We start from the raw sequence: 15,330 nt of genomic DNA, 5'->3' as shown, positions 1-15,330 counted from the left end.
GGATAAACCTGATATAAACATCTGAAGCTTGTCACTTCCGCCTAAATGGATCAACGATTCTTTCATACTTCAGATTCTCATCAAATCTTCTGACCAATTAAAGGCTCTCTAGTGTCTGACATGCCCCGCCCCCTTCTTCTCATTGGCTGCTCATTTGATGTGCTTGAGCTCGACCACACTCACTAGTTGAGCTGTGAGTTAAATACAATGTTATTGGCTGTTTTTTGAAAAGGGGAGGAGCTACTCCATGCCCGCCCTCTCTTCATGTTTCAGTTGAGATTAAGTCAAATGTCCAATAAAAAATGCACGTTTCAAAGCAGTTCATGGGAGCTTTAATATGGGACCTTCATATATAGGTTGATATATATTCTTACGCCTGGTGTTGTGTTCAAATTTTCAACACTAAAGGCTCTATTTTAACGATATAGGTGCAGTCTACAGCTCATGGCGCAAAAGCATTAATGGCGCGTCTGAATCCACTTTTGCTATTTTAAGGAGGAATAAATCCTCGGTGCATGGTCTAACAGGGTTGAGCTTATTCTCTTAATGAGTTCTGGGTGTGTTTTGAGCATAACGTGCATTAAACCAATCAGAGTCTCGTCTCTCATTCCCTTTAAGAGTCAGTTGCGTCGCTCCATGGTGCATTTGCTATTTACATGGCGACTTTGTAAGTGTAAAAACTGAACGCTTCACTAGAGAAAACAGTTAAACAGAGCATCTGCAGCGCGAGGATAAAGAACGAGCCTCCTCCATTCAGCCTCTTTATTTTCTCTTTACTTTTACTCTTCACTTTACTCCTTTACTTTGGTGGAGTGAGGAAACGGTGGAAACTCACTCCACTGAACACATCATTAGCCCACATATTTAATTTCCTTTGTTAAGCACAAAGATTTGCTTCAAAACTCTTTCTAAATTCAGTTCTAATCTCCAGCAAAGGAATAAATGAACAATAATAATGAAGTGTGGTCAAAACACTGAGTTATATCCAAACACACGTCCTGTTCTGATGCCCCATATGGTGATGCAGACGTCTCCAAAACCCCACAGCTGGACAAATCTACACTAGTTTTAATTAAAGCAAATATAAATCTGCAGATAATCAATAATCCTGCTGATAATAATCACATTATACAGATGCAGATTATCATGAATGAACTGAAAAAGCCCCCCGAGGTGAAGAAGGCATGGAGGCAGTGCTGTTTATATTGATGTAGAAAATCATCATTTCTGGATCATTTTAATCCTTTAATTGTTTTCATCTGTAAAGATATTTGTGTGTTGCTGATCATCCTGTGTGTGTTCAGCAGTGTGGGAGTGTTTAGACCTGCATATGCGCATAACTAACACGCTCTGCTGGACTTTAAACCTGCTTTTAGTTGGTCAATGGTGCTGTTGGTCTATTTCAGTTCCTCAAAATAGCAACGCTCCAACAATGCGCCTAAACACACCTCCTGTTCAGACCAGCACACATATGAGTCCGCAGAGTAACGCAAATGGATTTACTATTAAAACAACATGGAGCAAAACCTGAAAATTACTGTTGCGCTGGTCTGAAAATAGCAATAAATCACGCCAAACATGTCTTGCGCCGTATTGCACTGGATGAGTGATAGGACCCTAAATATGTCCTTAGAGCACAATATTGTTTCTGCTTTAGGTAAAGTACATGTCTCAGGTTATGTGTATAGTTAAGTATTTATAGTATATATTTATAGTTAGATTAGCGCTGCAGTATGTTAGTTAGGTATAGGTTTAAAATAGTTCTTACGTCCAAGTATTGTGTTCATGTTTCTGATTGTGTTTATTTATGTAGCACCTTGATCCTGTGAGATACCCTAATGCAGTCCTTATGTCCACACATGACGAGGAATGACAATAAAACTTGACGTTGATACGGTGCAATCACAGAAACAGACTTATTGAGAGACGAAGGTGCTACAAAACCCTGTAGATCATGATCTGCTGGATAACCTCAGTTTACTTGCTGGATCTTGAAGTCCCGTGGAGAAAAACAACCAAGAACTGTAGTCAACAAGAACTGTAGTCTATCCAGCAAAACTCAGCACTGTTGGGAGCGAGTGACAGCGAGGAGGAGCCGCTGCCGCAGTCGTATTGATTTATTTTAATTAGCAACTCGTTAAATCGTCTGTTTGCTAAACAAACATGAGTCTGAGTCTGGATTTACACTCAGGTCTTAATGAGTTCTGCACCTCGAGAGCCCTGGAGACAACAGAGAGTGAGACAGATGGAAAAGACAGACAGACTGACAGACAGACAGACAGACACATGGACAGATGAACAGACAGACAGACAGACAGACAGGCAGACAGGCAGGCAGACAGACAGATGGACAGATCAACAGGCAGACAGACAGATGGACAGATCAACAGACAGACAGACAGATGGACAGATCAACTGACAGACCGACAAATGGACAGATGGACAGACAGACAGATCAACAGACAGACAGACAGATGGACAGACAGACAGATCAACAGAAAGACAGACAGACTGACAGACAGACACATGGACAGATCAACTGACAGACAGACAGACAGACAACTGGACAGACGGACAGACAGACACATGGATAGATTGACAGACAGGCAGAAAGACAGACAGACAGATGGACAGATCAACTGACAGACAGACAAATGGACAGATGGACAGACAGACAGATCAACAGACAGACAGACAGACAGACAGACAGACAGACAGACAGACAGACAGACAGACAGACAGATGGACAGATCAACAGACAGACAGACAGATGGACAGACAGACAGATCAACAGACAGACAGACAGACAGATGGACAGACTGACGGACGGACGGATGGACACATGGATAGATTGACAGACAGACAGACAGACAGACAGACAGACAGATCAACAGACAGACAGACAGACAGACAGACAGACAGCAGTAATACTCTTCCTCTGTCTGCAGTAACTCTGTAAACAGTTCTGCTGCTTTAACTTAAAGAAGAGAGAGAGAGAGAGAGACAGTCTGTGTGTGTCTGATAAACGGACAGACGGCTGTGTCCACGTGTGTGTGTGTGTGTGCGTGGCCTGTGGACGCAGCGCTGACCCTGTTAGCGGGTGTAAATTGAGGAATTGTTTGCTTTGATTAAATCTGGCGTTAATCTGCGCACACTTCCTGGGTCAGAGTTGAGTGTGTGCCGCAGCCGCTGCGCTGTGTGTGTGTTTGTGTGTGTGTTCCTCATTAAAGAACAGCTTCATTAGCTCTGCTCGACTGGACCGGTGTTTCTGCCAGACGAGATGCTTTATTGATGAGCAGACGCGCCTCAGAGCTGTGTTTCAATTCACGCCTGCTCCGGCAGACCACTGACCCGGCTCCTCATTGGCCGGCCTCTCGTCTCTCCCTGCGCTGTGATTGGCCGGGGCTGTTGGCCGGGGTCCAGAGGAGGAGCGGTTCGGTTTGGGGTTTTCAGCAAAGGAATGCTGACGATAGGGCCGGTTACCAGGTGTGGCGGCACACACACACACACACACACACACACACACACCGGCAGTCTTGCACACACACTGATACACAAACACGCACACGCACACACGCACACACACACACACACACACACACACACCGGCAGTCTTGCACACACACTGATACACAAACACGCACACACCACATAAACGTATGTGCACACGCACTCACACACACACACACACACACGCACACACACACACACTGCTGTCTGTCAGGAATTCCTCTTGTGGTCTGTCTGTGGGCCTGCGCTGCTCTGTCGAGGGTTTGGCTGTGTTTGAAGTCTCTCTCTCAAACACACACACACACAGACACACACACACACACACACACACACACACACACACACACACAGTGTTGGATGTTGATGCAGCTCTGCACTAGAGCGAGGTCAAGTGGCCTCCTGCAGCTCTGAGTCCATAACTCACCGCAACGTGTGTGTGTGTGTGTGTGTGTGACTATGTTTATGTGTCTCTCTATGTGTGTGTCTGTGTTCGTGTGTGTGTGTCTGTTTGTATCTGTGTTTGTTTGTTTGCATGTTTGTTTCTCACTCTGTGTGTGTGTGTGTGTGTGTGTGTGTGTATGTCTGTATGCTTTTGTGTGTGTGTTTGTGTGTCTCCCGCTATGTATGTTTGTATGTGTGTGTGTGTGTGTGTGTGTGTGTGTGTGTGTGTCTCCTGCAGTGTTGGTCTTTGTTGCGAGCGTCAGTGAAGGACACATTCTGTGGCATATCCAGAGGAATGACCCCTGCGTGACCCTTCACCTCTGCTTTAATTATTTGTTTGAAGACAGCATGAGGTTCCCATGCAGAGCGCAGCGCGGGGGACTGTGTGTGTGTGTGTGTGTGTGTGTGTGTGTATTCAGCTTCAGTAAAGACTCTAGCAGACACACTGCATCATCACGTTTACAGCACACACACCACATCCACCATCACATTCAGTATAGGGTTGGTATGTGTGTGTGTGTGTGTGTGTGTGTGTGTGTGTGTGTGTGTGTGTACGTGTGTGTTTTCTAAATAAATATTTATTTGTACGTTTAACGTGTTGTAAAAAGACATGAATAAACGTCTGGAGAAATCTGGTGTATGTGTATGTGCGTATCTGTGTGGGATGTGGTGGTGTGTGTGTGTGTATTTTTGTGAAATTTGGTGTGTGTTTGAATGCATGTATGTATGTGGTTATGTGTGAATGTGAGTACATGTGTGTGTGTGTTTGTGTGTGTGTTTATGTGTGTTTGAATGCATGTATGTATGTGGTTATGTGTGTGCGTGTGTGTGTGTGTATTTAAATGCATGTATGTATGTGGTTATGTGTGTGCGTGTGTGTATTTAAATGCATGTTTGTATGTGGTTATGTGTGAGTGTGAGTACATGTGTGTGTGTTTGTGTGTGTGTTTATGTGTCTTTGAATGCATGTATGTATGTGGTTATGTGTGAGTGTGAGTACGTGTGTGTGTGTGTTTGTGTGTGTGTTTATGTGTGTTTGAATGCATGTATGTATGTGGTTATGTGTGTGCGTGTGTGTGTGTGTTTATTTGTGTGAGATGTGATGTGTGTGATGGCGGGTGTTGTTCTAAGCACACCCTATTAGCAGCTCATGTGTGGAGGTGGACACAGTTATCAGAGGCTGGACTGATAATCTCAATTGGCTTTACACACACGCACTCTGATAACATGTGTTCTGGGGCCGCAGTGCTGAAGGGCCGCTCCTGCAGGGTTACTGTGGCAACAATTTGGAGAGGCAAAACAGAGGCTCGGTGTGTGTGTGTGTGTGTGTCAGTCCCAGCAGCAACTCTTAAAGAAATTCATAAATCTCTCTCTCTCTCTCTCTCTCTCTCTCTCTCTCTCTCTCCCTCTCCCTCTCCCTCTCCCCTCTCTCTCTCTCTCTCTCTCTCTCCCTCTCCCTCTCCCTCTCCCTCTCCCTCTCCCTCTCTCTCTCTCTCTCTCTCTCCCTCTCCCTCTCCCTCTCCCTCTCCCTCTCCCTCTCTCTCTCTCTCTCTCTCTCTCCCTCTCCCTCTCTCTCTCCCTCTCCCTCTCTCTCTCTCTCTCTCTCTCTCTCTCTCTCTCTCTCTCTCTCTCTCTCTCTCTCTCTCCCTCTCTCACACCAGACTTTGAATGAAAGTGATGTGATCAATCCTACAGTTTAGTGTCATTATAAACAAATATTTGACCACACTTTGAAGCTACTGCTGTGTGTGTGTGTGTGTGTGTGTGTGTGTGTGTGTGTGATGAATTGTGCAGGTGTTTTCTAATGATCCCTGAATCCCATATTTCCTGATGTATTTTGACAGATCATAGCCTGGACTGTGTTTTTAAGTCTTGAGTTATTTGATCGCTTCATTCATGAAGTATTAGTATTCAGTTTTATCATTTCATTTAATCACATATTATTTTTGTTCTTCCTATTTGCAGTGTGTGTGTGTGTGTGTGTGTGTGTGTGTGTGTGTGTGTCTATAATTGAATGTGTTTACGTATGGGATGCTGTTCTCATATTTAAACTAAACCCCATATTTACTCATTTATTTTCGATAGATGATAGTTTGGACTGTGTTAAAGTCTTATTAAACTGCTTTATTTATTTATGAAGTATTATTATTATTATTTTTTTTATTACTTTTATTACTATTATTATTATTATTAATATTATTATTATCATTATCATTATTATTATTCTTTCCTATTTAAAGTGTGTTTGTTTCAGCCTGATGTGACTGAAAGTATTTTACGTTTCGTCAGTTTTGTGGCTAACTCGTATAAATTCGTATGAGTTCAGTCGTACAAAAATGTTCGATTTTAAAAAGGAGGCTTGACCCCGCCCCTAAACCAAACCACCATTGGATGATGAGCAAATCGTACGAATTCAGAGCCACTAAATCAAAAAGTTACGAACTGCCGTGAGATTGTGTTGGTTTGTTTATGTGTCTTTATGTTTATGTATGTTATTTATGGGATGCTATTGAATGACTGAATTTCCTTCGGGATCAATAAAGCATCTAGCTATATAATGTTTTCCATGTGTGAGTTGACGCTCTTTTACTGAGCATCAAAAGAAAGCAAAGTTATTGCTGATGATCTCGATGCATCTCATATTTAAACTAAATCCCAGATTTATTAACTAGATAGATGATAACTTGGACATATTTGATCGCTTAATTTACTAATAAAATATTATTATTATGATTTTACTTCTGTTCTTCCTATTTGAAGTGTGTTTGTTTACATGTTTATAATATATATATATATATATATATATATATATATATATATATACAAATTATTCGCCCTCCTGTGAATTTATTTATTTATTTCTCAAATATTCCCCGAATGATGTTTCTCAGATTCAGGAGTTTCTCACAGTATTTCCTCTAATATTTGTTCTTCTGGAGAAAGTCTTATTTGTTTTATTTCAGCTAGAATAAAAGCAGTTTTTAATTGTCAATATTTGAGGTCAATATTATTAGCCCCCTTCAGCAATATTAGTGTTGGATTGTCTCCAGAATAAACCACTGTTATACAATGACTTGCCTAATTACCCTAACTTTACCCTAATTACCCTAGTGAAGCCTTTAAATGTCACCTTAAGCTGAATACTAGTGTCTTGAAGAACATCTAGCCTAATATTATGTGCTGTCATCAGGATATAGACATCAGTTATTAAAGATGAGTTATTAACACTATTATGATTAGAAATGTGTTGAAAAAAAGGAGAAATTGGAGAAAAAATATCAATCAATAAAGCATCCAACTAACTAACTAATGAACTGATTAACCCAAGTTTTCGAGAACACCGTGCATTAGTTGTCGCTGTTTTCCTGAGCATCCACACGACACAAAGAAATGAAAGCTCTTCCTCTTCGGCAGCTGCGTGTTTAGAGTCACCGTGAGAGCACAGATTGCGGGTGTTTAAGTTAATGGCAGGTAAAAGCCTCACGCAGATCGGCTTCAGGAGGGATTTCAGCCCAAATTGATTCCAGTCCTGCTTGTATCTAATGACCGTCCAGACCCGTAGAGTCGCACGCTTTTCTTTTTTCATGCGGGATAGTCCCAGCACGATCCCAAACTTGCAGCTAATATCAAACACATGCTTCGACCCAACTCCTCTGTGCTGCGCTTCTACATTTCTAACATACCGAATACACCTTTTGATAAACAAAAGTATTCATTTATTGATTCATTTATAGAGGTAACACTGTAAAGATTCATTAATTATTGCATTTACTAACATGAGCAAACAAAGAACAACACATTTATTACAGTATTTGTTCAGGTTAGTACCGTTAGTTAACATTAGTTGTTAGTTACTGAAAGCACGCTGCATTAACTACTGTTAACAAGCATGAATGTGGAGGATAATCATGCATGAGTAAATGTTGAAGTGTGATTAATAAATGCAGCACAAGTACTGTTCATTATTAGTTCATTAATACATTCACCAACGAAGCCTCATTGTGAAGTCTGATAGAAACTGAATTGAAATGAAAGTGACCGACTCCTCTTTAAACACAGGTCTCTCTCGGCCATTTTGCCTTTAAAAACAATATAAAAGGGGTTTCTCTGACCCCCTGATGACCCACCCTCAGAGCTGCAGGACAGAGGGTTTGTGGAGCTGCGCTTATTTGCCGGCGCGCGGGTGATAAAACTTCAGACAGGCTAATTGATGGTCTCGCTGACATAACAATAGCTGCTGAAAGCCTGGAGCTCATTTACAGACAGCTGGAGAGAGAGAGAGACCCCTGCCTAGGGGCCCTGACTAGGGGGCAGAGGACCAACTCAAAGAAACGTTTGTATGGAGGCTCCTGCAAAACGTCGCACTCCTCTGAGTGTCCCGCGAGCGTGAAAGTGTGAAGGATAATGTTTGTGCATGAGACAACCAATGAGCAATACATTGATGACAGCGTTTGTTCTGGTTAGGAAACGTTCGTTAATAAAACACAGTTGATCATGTTAACTCACGGCGCGTTAACTAATGCTAAATTTGACCACACTGTAGAATAATATCTGTTAATGAACAGTTGCTGCACTCTGAGATGTTTTCTGTCCACTTTTGATAATGAAAAATCCACTTTACAGTTTAAACAATGTGAGTTTTATTGACATTTTAGTAGCTTGAAATAGGCTAATGTACAGAATAAGAAATAATATCAAGAGATATACGTTTTCAATAGCGTAATATATAATCTGATCCCTATGCTAACAGTCAATTGGGCTTAAATCAGATTGAATAATAGGTTAATAACAAGGAATTAGGTCGCTGGTTCGAGTGCCGGCTGGGTCAGTGTGTTTTGCATGTTCTCCCCGTGTTGGTGTGGGTTTTCTCCGGGTGCTCCGGTTTCCCCCACAGTCCAAACACATGCGCTATAGGGGAATTGATCAACTAAACTGGCTGTAGTGTATGTGAGTGTGTCCCATTGAATGTATTTCCCAAGAATGTGTGTTTCCCAGTGATGGGTTGCAGCTGGAAGAGCATCTGCTGCATAAAACATATACCGGAATAGTTGGTGGTTCATTCCACTGTGGCAACCCCTAATTAAAAAAGGCACTTAGCCAAAGGAAAATGAGTGAACAATAAATTAGAAGCACATAACCCTAAATGCAAGCCTACTCCTAACATAAACTATAATCTTGTGTCTGAAATCTGATTGGTTGATTGAAATGTTATTCCACATGTGTGTTAATCCAGAAACCCAGTGCAGAAACAGGGTTACAGTGTTCTCAGTATTGGAGAAATAATTCAGAGTTTGCATTTCTACAGGTTCATCTCGTGGTAATTCTTAGTTTATTGATTTAGTAGCTAATTTGAAGGAAATTGAAGTACCTAATTTGAAGGAGGTAGATTGCTTTTCTTATGTCTGGCTGTTTCCTATGTTTGTGCCTGGTGCTCTGTAGCGCCGACTAGACGGTAACAGTTCGAACAGGTAGTGTGCTGGGTGCGAGGCATCCAGAGTGATTTGGAAGAACAGCGTCCAAGTACAGAGATCAAATTCATTCGTTCATTCATTTTCCTTTGGCTTAGTCTCTATTTCAGAGGTCGCCACAGCATGATGAACCGCCAACTATTCCAGCATATGTTTTACGCAGCGGATGCCCTTGCAGCTGCAACTCAGTACTGAGAAACACCCATACACAGTCATTTACAGGGGAGTAGCGGACGTTTTAAAAGTAAGGGGGACAGCTGAATGAAATTAAAAGTTTACGATCATATAATTATTGATCCCCTGTTTTCTAAATGGTCTGTCTCTAAAAGTGAGGGGGACGTATCTCCCCTGTACCCCCTGGTTGCTACGACCCTGCTCATTTACACACTGATACACTACGGCCAGTTTAGTTGATCAGTTCCCCTATAGCGCATGTGTTTGGACTGTGGGGGAAACTGGAGCACCCGGAGGAAACCCACACCAACACGGGGAGAACATGCAAACTCCACACAGAACACCAACTGACCCAGTTGGGACTCAAACCAGTGACCTTCTTGTTTTAAGGCCACAATGCTAACCACTGAGCCACCACAGAGCTCCAATTCTCCTGAAAATGTTGGTCCGACTGTGATTTTGTGTTTTGGTCCAGTCTTGAGTACAGCACCAATGCTTAATGTCTTGTAATAGCTTGGATTTAACAGGTCTCCTTCTTCCTTGTGTTTTCAGGTTCATTAACGCCAGAAGAAGAATAGTGCAGCCCATGATCGACCAGTCAAATCGAGCAGGTAAACACCTCAGTCTCGTCTTCCCTTCATGTTCTGATCTCCAGGCTTGTCTCCGGTGTCTACAGCACAACAACAGCAGATTGAATCTAAGTGAATGTTTCTCCATCTCGCCGCTTTGAAGTCCATTAGTGAATCTCGGCGCTAATTAGCCACATGAGAACTTTACAGTAACTCTGCAGCGGCCCGCGGTTTCTCTTTGTGTTACGCTACATTAGAAGGCGATCTGCATAATCATGTATGAATTGGCATCAGCAACAGAAGGGGAAATTCTCTCGTTTTTTGAGTTATTGATGGCTCGATTATGATTCTCGCTGTGAGCTGAAGTTCTGATGATGTGACTTGGAGAAATTGTTCAACTGAGTCCATTAGGAGGTTGGCAGTGACTGATAGACACACTGGTCTACTGGTCATGGGTGAGATTATGATTATGAATGAGGATGCAGATCTAAACATCCCAGCGACAGCATGTGTGGTTTCTAGATCCCTGCAATGTTATGATCTACTGACCCCCCTAAGTAGTGGACTAGGCATTGGACTTTTCCAAACCGCAGTACTCCTCATAACTGGTTATCTCATGCATATAATGCAGTGCTTCCCAACCCTGCTCCTAAAGGCACACCAACTGTACACATTCTCAACCTCTCTCCAATCAAACACAACTGAATGAACTCATCAGAACATTAGAAGAGACTCCAAACCCTCAAAACCTGAAGTTAATGGGTCAGATAAGGGAGGCACCAGAGTGTGTACTGTTGGTGTGTCTCTGGAAACCGGTTGGGAAACACTACTATAGTGGACATCATTCAGAGCTGCTGGACGGTTGTGTTGATGTAATCGTTTCACGTCCTGTCGGTGCTTATACATGTTGGAGATTGAGCGAAGACCTGCGTGTGTGTGTGTGTGTGTGTGTGTGTGTGTGTGTGTGTGGCTGATGAACAGCTCACTGTGTTTGGGCTGCTGCTGGGATAATCGCTGATTGTCTGGTGTGTCTTCTCTCTTCTTCCCCTGCTGTCCACGTTTGACTTCAATCAGGTTTTCTTCTTGATCCTTCAGTGAGCCAGGGAGCAGCGTACAGTCCAGAGGGGCAGCCAATGGGCAGCTTCGTGCTGGACGGGCAGCAACACATGGGCATCCGGCCAGCAGGTGAGATGCGCTGACCCTCTACCTCAAATCATGTCTTGTCGATCTCACGCTTATTGCTCTTAGCACAGCAGTGACCAGTCCCGCTCCTGGAGCACATGTAGGCAAGTTCTGTCCTGGAGAATATTAGTTTAGGCCTTGCCCACAGCAACACGGCAGTTTGCCCGTTTGTCAACACAAACCACAGTGTCAGGTGACTAAACCCGAAACTTTCTGAAAACTCCGGCCAGGGTGGAGATTTCCCAAAGCTATGGGTACAGTGTGCTCATGTGGACACTACAACTATTAGCCTCATCACATCAGCGTGTGAATTCTGTGTGTTTACCTCAAACACACTGCATAATCCACATTGTTCACACTGCAGGACGGTAAAATGCCTTTGTTCTCGCGTTTGCATTGACTTGTAGGCAATTTAACTGCACCACAGTGTGTTTTTTTGCTTTTCATGTGGATTGAGATTCTTTTAAAAAGAATCCCCATCATGGACTGGACTGAACAAAAAACATACCAGCTTGCAGCTTAATAGTAACACACTGGGCCCTATCATACACACGGCGCAATAGAGCGCAAGACGTGTTTGGCGTGATTTGTTGCTATTTTCAGACCTGCACAACCGTGATTTTCACATTTTGCGTCACGTTGTTTAAATAGCAAATGGTGTGCTGGTCTGAACAGGAGGTGTGTTAAGGCGCATTGTTGGAGCGTTGCTGTTTTGAGGAACTGAAATAGACCAACAGCACCATTGACCAACTAAAAGCTGCTGTAAAGTCCAGCAGAGCGTGTTAGTTATGCGCATATGCAGGTCTAAACACTCACACACTGCTGAATACACACAGGATGATCAGCAACACACAAATATCTTTACAGATGAAAACAATTAAAGGATTAAAATGATCCAGAAATGATGATTTTCTACATCAATATAAACAGCACTGCCTCCATGCCTTCTTCACCTCGGGGGGCTTTTTCAGTTCATTCATGATAATCTGCATCTGTATAATGTGATTATTATCAGCAGGATTATTGATTATCTGCAGATTTATATTTGCTTTAATTAAAACTAGTGTAGATTTGTCCAGCTGTGGGGTTTTGGAGACGTCTGCATCACCATATGGGGCATCAGAACAGGACGTGTGTTTGGATATAACTCAGTGTTTTGACCACACTTCATTATTATTGTTCATTTATTCCTTTGCTGGAGATTGTAAATAGTTTTGGAGAAAATCTAAAGGAAATTAAATATGTGGGCTGATGGATGTGTTCAGTGGAGTGAGTCTCCACCGTTTCCTCACTTCACCAAAGTAAAGGAGTAAAGTGAAGAGTAACAGTAAAGAGAAAGTAAAGAGGCTGAATGGAGGAGGCTCGTTCTTTATCCTCGCGCTGCAGATGCTCTGTTTAACTGTGTTCTCTAGTCAAGTGTTCAGTTTTTATACTTACAAAGTCGCCATGTAAATAGCAAACGCACCATGGAGTGACGCAACTGACTCTTAAAGGGAATGGGAGACGAGACTCTGATTGGTTTAATGCACGTTATGCTCAAAACACAGCCAGAACTCATTAAGAGAATAAGCTCAACCCTGTTAGACCATGCGCCGGGGCACACCCATAATTCTCCCTGCTTAAAATAAGCAAAAGTGGATTCGGACCTTAATGCTTTTGCGCCATGCACTTTAGAGTTTGCACCTAGATTGTTAAAATCGAGCCCTCAGACCTTGATTAGCTTGTTCAGGTGTGAATGGTTAGGGTAGAGGAAAAACTCTTCAGGAACCAAATCCTGAAGAATCAGTGTTGAAGCTACATATTTAACTTCCTTATTGCATATTTAAAGTCCAGTTTACTTTGCTTTGTATTTTAAATGATTTATGTACAGTCAAATGATCATTTAAGCAAATTCATCAATTGAGCTGGCTCCTCTGCGCATCGCTATGGAGTATATCAATATGGTTCCAGTATTATCTGGCAGGATCAGCTTAGTCTCTTTGATCGCGTCTCATTGGACTGCTTGGTGAATTTTGAAGTTGTTTTATTTGCAAATTACAGGAAATCAAACTTAAGATTATGATAAATGAACTTAAAACTGTCTTATTAGAATCGCATCTCCGTCAGTGCTTAATTGGCATGTGTATATGAAGACTCATCTGCTAACCTGTAAGCAGCTAGAGGAAGGTTAACTAGGATAAGCCGCAACAGTACGTGTGCAGGATGAGGGACATAAGCTCCTCCAGGAGAAGGATTGGACACCCATGTCTCCGATTAAACTGACATAACAACTGAAGTCTCGTTATTCAAAGATGTTTTTTGCAGGAGAGTTTAGATTAGCCCAGATTGTGCTTAGAAGTCTGTAATTAACAAACCCAATCTCACTGAGATCAAATGATATGAACATCTATTCATCGAGAGAGATTAAATCAAGAACTCAACTCCTGTGCTTTAATAGAGCAAGATCTGTCTATTTTCTCTATTCTGCTGTGTGTTGGTCGTAATGCAGGTTTCTGACGGCCACCGTGTGTGTGTGTGTGTGTGTCTCCGCAGGTCCTATGAGTGGCATGGGCATGAACATGGGTATGGACGGCCAGTGGCACTACATGTAACGGCTGCACCGAAAAGAAAAGGGGGAAGTAAGTACACTGGGAGTCTTTTTCTTCTTTCAGGAGTCCTTCCTGTCTTTTTTTCCTGTCAGAATTCCCCTGAAAGCCCAAAATAACACAGCAGACGCTCTGCTTTACAGCGCCAAATATCAAGGCAGCAGAACAAGTCAGGTGAGACGTGGGTTAGTGCGATGTTTCCTGCTGAAAAACAAGAAAAAACAAGGCAGAAAAGCACTAAAGGGGAATTTATTTATCGCTGCAGCAGCGGCGGCGGCGGCGCTTCATGTCTCATGCGGCCAATGCAAATGTTGGACATTTGGGAAGGGAAAAAAATGGCATCTCCTGGGGTAGAAGATGACGGGGTGAAATTAAGCAGGCTCCAGTGAAGCGATAAAAAAAGGAGAAGTGAAACTGTCCTCAGAGTGACATAAATCCGTCAGGGGAAGGATTGATGGCCAAATTATCTTATATGCAAAGACGGGAGCAGTGCAGTGCTTTACGCTCCCGGAGAGAGATATAGAGACGGCGGGTGACACGGCCATCCTTCACCGGGGAAGCCGTGCTTTTTTTTTTACTGGGACCAGAATCTGAATATCTGCAAATGGGTGTGTGAGAGAACAGCACTAAAGAACGGAGATCTGGCTTGCGTTCCTCGTCTGATTAAGACACCCATTACGCTTCCCGCCGGCGCCGCGCCACTGACATTTTAGAAATCAAGACGTATGGCGTCCCAAAGGTGGCAGGGCAGAGAAGATTTTATTTAACACCTCTACTTCCTGCTCAATGAGCCTCAATATAATAACACTTTGCTTGATTAAAAGAACCCTTTATATGTAAATAGACGGCAGTTTCCTGTAGGTCACCATAGCGGTGCTGCAATGGAGCCCCCCCACACACACACACACACACTCGTTAATAGACTCAGGAACGCGGTGAATGCCTTCCCTAAAACAGCCGCAGAGACAACATTTGCTCAGCTTGGATAATTTTTAATACGGCGCGGGATAATTCTCAGACTATTTAATTACGTAACATATTTTATGCTTCATGAGCAATTAGATTAATGGCTTAATGCGGAGGAATATTAGCCATCTCTGATTCGATTACACACACACACACACACACACACACAATATGCTCATATTTGCTGTTTAATTATGATTGGCCATGAGGTGTGCTGTTACTGAAGGATGCAGATCGTGACACACACACGTCTACTGCGCTCTTTACAGGAAGATCTGCAGGTTAAATAACGACGCCTTCGGACGTTTGGAGATGCTTTAATTACAATCTGCAGCGCTACAGGAATTTGCAGCGAGAGCCCCGCTGACCTTGCAGTGACCTGCTTTAAATGATGTTGTTAATGCCCCTGGGGTCACGTTACAAAACACGGACGCT

The 15,330-nt window shown here is 42.8% G+C and overlaps 1 protein-coding gene across 6 annotated transcripts in view; it reads left to right on the top strand.

Annotated features, from left to right (window-relative positions):
* meis2a (Meis homeobox 2a) overlaps window positions 1–15,330 on the top strand; it is a 92,217-nt gene that overhangs the window by 73,178 nt on the left and 3,709 nt on the right. For 3 of the 6 annotated variants that reach the window (XM_056476552.1, XM_056476551.1, XM_056476553.1), the window contains exons 10-12: window positions 10,146–10,204; window positions 11,237–11,347; window positions 13,877–13,962. In XM_056476552.1, the coding sequence (XP_056332527.1) occupies window positions 10,146–10,204; window positions 11,237–11,347; window positions 13,877–13,935 (229 nt within the window). In that variant the 3' untranslated portion in view covers window positions 13,936–13,962. The remainder of the gene's footprint in view (window positions 1–10,145; window positions 10,205–11,236; window positions 11,348–13,876; window positions 13,963–15,330) is intronic. The other 3 variants (XM_056476554.1, XM_056476556.1, XM_056476555.1) reach the window with 3 other exon arrangements.

The sequence above is a fragment of the Danio aesculapii genome, chromosome 17, assembly GCF_903798145.1.
Source record: "Danio aesculapii chromosome 17, fDanAes4.1, whole genome shotgun sequence".
NCBI classification, from domain to species: domain Eukaryota; kingdom Metazoa; phylum Chordata; class Actinopteri; order Cypriniformes; family Danionidae; genus Danio; species Danio aesculapii.
The sequence above is the reverse complement of the archived record's forward strand: the minus strand, read 5'-3'. Positions and strand labels throughout refer to the sequence as shown.